At 34.2% G+C, this 6,799-nt stretch overlaps 1 protein-coding gene across 3 annotated transcripts; it reads left to right on the forward strand.

Moving 5' to 3' along the window:
* Window positions 1–2,795: 2,795 nt before the first annotated feature.
* On the forward strand, window positions 2,796–6,470 carry nkx6.1 (NK6 homeobox 1). 3 transcript variants are annotated; one of them, XM_063012041.1, is made up of 4 exons: window positions 2,796–2,984; window positions 3,045–3,336; window positions 4,338–4,510; window positions 5,768–6,470. In XM_063012041.1, exons 1-4 carry the CDS (start codon window positions 2,796–2,798, stop codon window positions 6,008–6,010), a joined length of 897 nt encoding a protein of 298 aa, XP_062868111.1. In that variant the 3' UTR covers window positions 6,011–6,470. The 3 variants fall into 3 exon arrangements, with proteins under 3 accessions (XP_062868111.1, XP_062868110.1, XP_062868112.1); XM_063012042.1 differs by having other exon boundaries at window positions 2,814–2,938; window positions 3,029–3,336; XM_063012040.1 differs by having other exon boundaries at window positions 2,796–3,336.
* The last annotated feature ends 329 nt before the right edge of the window (window positions 6,471–6,799 follow it).

The raw sequence follows: 6,799 nt of genomic DNA on the forward strand, positions 1-6,799 counted from the left end.
AATTCAGAAATTAAACAACTGATGGCCTCAATTAAATGGTGTATTTAAATATCCGGACTGTAATTAGAAATTAATGTTGTGTGGTGCTTATGAAATGCCCATCAATTCATAAAAGAATAAAACAAATGAGTCTCAGAACGAGAACCTCATGGATTATTTTATTGCCTTATTGCACTACTAAGTGGCGCTAAAGGAGTTTAAATGGTCAAAATTCCAAATCATTACGAGCTTCCTATACATTACGCAGAGAATAAAGGTTTTTGGTATCTATGTAAAACGTTAAATGTCGAGTAGTGAGCCTTGTGGGTCACGTTTATTGTACATTCTATAAACAGCAACATTTCATCAGGTAATTCTGAGCTAAAGCTGCAAGCTGCTGGATCATTCTGGATCATTTTGGATCAAGTCTCAGAGCTCCAGCTTTTACAGCTCATGGTGACATTAAATCAATTTTATCTTGTTTGGTTCAGAAATGTGGACACCCAGTTTAAACCTCTAGAGTAAAAAAAAAAACACTTCTGCGCATTTTTACTGCGCAGTTTCTCTTTATTTACTGAATTGCACATATTTTGCTTTTATTTGCATATTATATATTGTATATATGCACAGTGTACATTTGTATTAGTTCCTTCTTTTTTATTTTGTTCTTGTTCAGCTACTGGAGGTTAATAATTTCATTCGACATAAAAACTGCTTATATATTTATCATATTGAGATAAAAAGTGAATTAATTCATGGCGCATTTAATAACTTTATGGTTTAAATGTATTTTAATGCTGCGTGTGCAGGGCAATGGGAGCTCAGTGGGATGATACTAGACCAGAACATCACTGATCCCTGCCCTACATTTGCCCCTGCAGGTAATGTATATTATGTATGTTGGGCCCTTAAACAAGGCCCTTAACCCTTAAGTGTTTGTCTCTAAGCATCTGTTAAATGTAAGCCTATTCAAATTTACAGTATTTTTCATATAACCAGGGTGTCCAAACAGTTTCCTGATGATCATCCTGTTACAGTCAGGACCTGTTTGGATTATTTATGGTGCAATTTAGATAATCGATTAAAAACCTGATCGGCTATAAAACTGGTAACAGATTATAAAACTGTGAAAAACAGGACACAAACAAAAACAAACAATCCGGACCTAAAAATAATATAGAAATGTTTGTGATCAAAGATTAATAATAATCATTTTTATTATTGTTTATAATAACAACAACAACAACAACAACAATACTAATCATCATCATCTTTGTAATAATAATAATAATAATAATAATACTGACAACAACAGCAATAATAATAATATAAGCATTACAATAATAATACAATAATACTAATTATACCAATAACAATAACTAAATACAATTTTAATTAATAATATTTTATACGTAAACCTAATATATTTAATATATGTTTTCATTTCGTGTTCATAATATTGATTTATTTTAAAAATAATTAAATAATTAATTAAATGTGAACTATGAAAAATGTGCCATTTATCAATTATCTAAAATAATTAAACAAAATGTTTGTGATCAAGGATAATAATAATAATAATAAAACAAATACAACAATAACTATACAACAATAATACTAATAATAACAATAATACCCAATAATAACCACTATAATATAAAAATAACAATAATACTAAAAATAATGATAACAAAAAGAACATCAACATTAATAATAACACGTTTTTGATTAATAATATGATTTATATCTAACATAATTTAATTCTAATTAGGTTTTGTGTTCACACTGACTGCCAAGAAAATACCATTAATAGTAAATTTTAATTTTATATTCATAATATTGATTTATTTTAAACTAATTTGGTAATTAAGAAAATGTGAGCTATAAAACTGTGGAAAAAGGTGCCATTTATTACCCCCACAAAAGAAAAAGATTTATAACACAGCAAAAAATAAATAGGCCTACCACAACATTAGAATAATATTCAGCTCAGACTATCAAGCTCAAATGGTTCAAAACGATGAAAAACCCATTAATATAATATAAACTTCTTTTGTATTTGTAGCGCGATTTTTGTTTCAGATCATGTGGAAATCGGACGCACAGACCTGTAAGCGCAGCCTGGTTAACAGTCAGTAATGGATGATGTTCCTTTAATTAAGAGAAATAGATGTGAAATGGACTGGGCTGATTCTGCTGCGTGTTTTTTTAACTATGTATGTATATTTAATTGCTCCTGGCAGATGTTTTAATGTGCAGATGTGAGGCGGTGACAGTGCGCCAATGAAAAGGCGCTCCGAAAATTAAGTGCGCCACTTTTTCGGCTTCGACAGACGCTGCGTCATCGGCGTTTTCGTCCAATCACAGCGGGATTCGAGCCCCTCCGGTTTCCCAATGACACTCTCAAAGTTTGGACTTTTGCAGCAAAAAGACAGCGGGTCGATGAAATGGTTTATTATCTTCCAGATCTTCATATGTGAACTACAGAGACTAAGTGACTTTTATTTATAGGAGCTCTGAGCAAAGCGCGTCTCTTCTTTCTGCGTCTTCATTTTTATGACAACTCTGCCGCGTTTACCATGTTTTTAATGAAGAGTGTGGATTTACCCTGCGTGGAGACGAGCACAACGGAGCTTTAATTCATTCGGAATTGAAAACGAATTGAAAGAAAGAAAGAAAAGGCGATTTTAAAAGAGTTGGACATGCATGCTTTACTACTTACATTTGCGATGCAGAACAAATAAAGCGCCGCTTTTTAATGCGCATAAAAACCTCAAATAACTTTAGACATTTTTGAAAGATTTAGTTCCTCGGTTATGTTAGCTGTGGGGCAAATGGACGGACCTCGTCAGGGTGCATTCTTCCTCAACACCCCTCCTTTAGCCGCACTGCACAGCATGACCGAAATGAAGACCCCTCTCTACCCGGCGTACCCGCTCCCATCCACCGGCCCGGCGTCGTCCACCTCCCCGACCTCCACCTCTCCAAACCCGGGCGGAGTCCCGGTCTCCTCCCCGGGAATCAAGACCTCCACAGCGGTGCTCTCCAGCCTCGGATCGTCGCAGCTGTGCGGAGCCTCCGCCACCCCGCACGGAATAAGCGACATCCTCGGCCGGCCGGTCATGTTCTCCGCGGGAGCTGCGACCTCTCCTGTCGGGCTGCTGAGCACTCTACCCCGCTTCAGCAGCCTGAGTCCGCCGCCTCCTCCGGGTCTTTACTTCAGCCCCAGTGCGGCCGCCGTGGCCGTGGCTCGATACCCAAAACCTCTGGCTGAACTTCCAGGAAGGACCCCGATATTCTGGCCCGGGGTGGTTCAGAGCCCGCACTGGAGGGATGCAAGATTTGCATGTTCACCTCGTAAGTGCACTTTCATTTAGAAAATTTCGGTTTGATTGTTTACGCAGCGAATGTCATTAATTTAATGCGAATTTATTGTATTTTAAGCAGGAAAGATTATAATAAATGCAACTTAACACATCACTGCAGAAACGAGGGGGTTATTTGGGATTATTTGGGACATACACAGTTTGCATGGCCACTCCAAACATTTCATTCTAATTTACATTACAATAACGCCGATGAAATGTGATGATTAAACTTCTACTTTAAAGCTTAAAAATTATTTTGTAAACTAAAATGTTTTAAGTGGTTTAGCACCTCTGATAGCCAAGCTTTTCATTTTAGCCACTTTTGTTGTGATTTTGATCATTTCATGTTGAAGATTGCATGTATTAATAATTTAAAGCTAGAGTTTAACTCACAATTAATTATGATTAAATATTATATATATTAAATATATTAAACACACACATTTTACCCACAGCAAAATATATTATAATAATATTATATATAATATTATATATATTTAATGTTTTTCGGTAAAATACACATTTCTATTTTACGCAAAATACTATTATAATAAATAATAATAAGTAATATAAATAATGTAGATAATAACTAGTAAATTGCCATTTGTTGCTCATTCATTGTAACTTTAATGAATTCGGAATTCATGATTTGTTGATGTTTAATGATTTTTTTCTTTCATTTAGAATTATTAGAATAGTATAATTTCACATTTTTATTACTACGTAACATTAAAGTTCATTTTTAAATCTAATTTAATTCTGCATTTGCACATTTGATGTTTCTATTTTATTTTGTCTTTATTGTTTATTTCTAAAGTTTTATTTTATAGCTGTCAGTTGGAAAGCATTTTGCGAAACTTTGCTATATAAATAAAGTTTATTATTATTATTATTATTTATTTATATATATTATATATTATTATAAGTTAAGGTGCTAAAACACTGCAGAATTTTCCCTTCTGGACTAAACTGTGAATTTTTCCACCCCAGATCAGCACTCAGTGCTGCTGGATAAGGACGGGAAGAGGAAACACACCAGACCCACCTTCTCCGGCCAGCAGATTTTTGCTTTAGAAAAGACTTTTGAACAGACCAAGTATTTAGCGGGACCGGAGAGAGCTCGCCTGGCATATTCACTGGGCATGACCGAGAGCCAAGTCAAGGTGAGCTACAGCACACAGCCTGGCACACTGCAACACTGGCACACTGCATGGGTGTCTAAATATAATCACACACTTTGTTTAAAATCAATCAGAAGCTGTGATGAACATTTCCTCAAATAGAAGTAAAATAGTGAGACGAATTTCAGAGGCTTTAAAATCATGTCGAATAAAACAGACCTGCAGATTTATTAGGATAAAATTACATAAATAGATTTTAAATTAAGTTCTTTAACTGATACTGAACATCAGTCAGCAAAAGCAGTGCAGAATAAAGAAACTCTGGGGTGAAATCAGGAAAATCAGTCCTGTTTGTTAAGCAGGTTGTTTTTATTATAACATTTATAACGTGGAAAATGTAACTAAAAAGTGATTATTATTATGCTTATTTATTTTTATTTGATATTTATATTTGGAGTTTTTGTCATACTGATTAAATGTGAGCAAAGCTTGTATTTTAACAACATTTAAAGTTTTTCATGATTGGAGTTGCAGGTCTCTATTAATTAATAATAATTTACGCAATAATTTGCTGTTAAACTTTTATCACAATTATTGTTTCATTTTGCTCAGTAAAAACTCAACACATCCCTTCAAATCTAACAATTATTAAAGAATATTTTCTACAACATTTCCTCTTTTACTGAATCCCAGCAAATGAAATGATATATTTATTCTGGTCGCTTTTTGTTTGATTATTTATTGGTGCGTAAATTAGTTTGGATGTTTTTTTGCTCGATTTTGCACTTTTATCACCAGCCTGTTTATTTCCCCAAGACATCCAGACGCTCAGATTATTATTTTTTTATTCAGTTACCAAGATTAATGTGAAATATTCATGTTATAATTAAACATTTATCACATTTGTTTGGGTGCTTGTGATGTTTTACTAAAATGTAATTGCGTAAATTCATCCAAATGAATTTTTATTATTTGGATGCACTGCAAATTCGCACGACTGCATCTTTGTCACTGATTTAAGTTTTAAGTTTAAGTTTTAAAAAATAAAGAAATTTAGAAACACAATTTCGGCCTTAGTTTTTGTTTAGTTTAGCAAATTTTTAGTTTTTTTTATGCTTGTAAATGTTTTGCTTATGCATAATCTAAATTCTGTCTGTTCATGTATGTAATTTATCACCACATTGCAATAATAGCAATTAAAAAATGTGGATTTGTATTGCATAACCTTTTTACCTGCACAAAACCAAACTTTACTGACTTTATTAACCATTTGTTGTTTGTTTATGGTGATTTTTGAAGGTTTGGTTCCAGAACCGGAGGACGAAGTGGAGGAAGCGACATGCGGCTGAAATGGCCACAGCCAAGAAGAAGCAGGACTCAGAGACTGAGAGACTGAAAGGAGCTTCAGACAATGAGGAAGATGATGATGATTATAATAAACCTTTAGATCCGAACTCGGACGATGAGAAAATCACTCAGCTGCTGAAGAAACACAAACCGAACCCGGGACTCATAATGCACTCAGAAACCGACAGTTCCTAAAAATAAAGAATAATAATATTAATAATCACCGACACACCAGAGGAACCGAGGAGCACTGACGCTAAATACATGATTATTCAAAAACTGACTGTTTCCTGATAGAAATCTGTGTGTTTTCTGGATGGACGGACGCCCAGAGACGCGGTGCGGTGGAGCCGGAGCCGAGCGCGTCTTCCTGCAACCGGACAGAAGCAGAGAACCGGGGCGCGTTTCTATACAAGCACCGCGGGATAGAAATTATATTACTGTGAATATTTATGTGTAAAAGATCTTTTTGTATAGTAAAACAATTTAGGTTTTTTCTTCTTTTCCCTTAATCACACAAGAGGAAGCGAAGCATCTGATCAGTAATTATTCAAACTCTCTCAACCTCATAAAACTTTTACTAAAGAGAATAAAAATCTGATTTTAATGTTGAACCTTCAGATAAAAACACAGTTTCGGCCTGACAGGTGAAAATTATTCCTGATATACATTTTAATCCAGTTCATTTAAAACCACTTGCGTATTTTATGTGAAAAACAAAAATCCTGCAAATCATTTGAGTCTGAAATCCTGAAAACTGTGATTCTGATTTTCTGTAAGGTTCCAAGTTTTGCTTGTAAATAATGAACACGGTTTGGAAATGAAACTATATTTGTTATATAATGTCGGTCTCACAATAATAGGATGATTTTGGTTCCTTTTCACACTTAATTTATGAAGGTTTGGAGTTTGTAACCGTGTCTGGATGCGGAAAATGCGCTTTGCATATTCGTGTGATATTGCACTTTTATTTAATAAAAGAAA

Source organism: Trichomycterus rosablanca, chromosome 16 (assembly GCF_030014385.1).
Source record: "Trichomycterus rosablanca isolate fTriRos1 chromosome 16, fTriRos1.hap1, whole genome shotgun sequence".
NCBI classification, from domain to species: domain Eukaryota; kingdom Metazoa; phylum Chordata; class Actinopteri; order Siluriformes; family Trichomycteridae; genus Trichomycterus; species Trichomycterus rosablanca.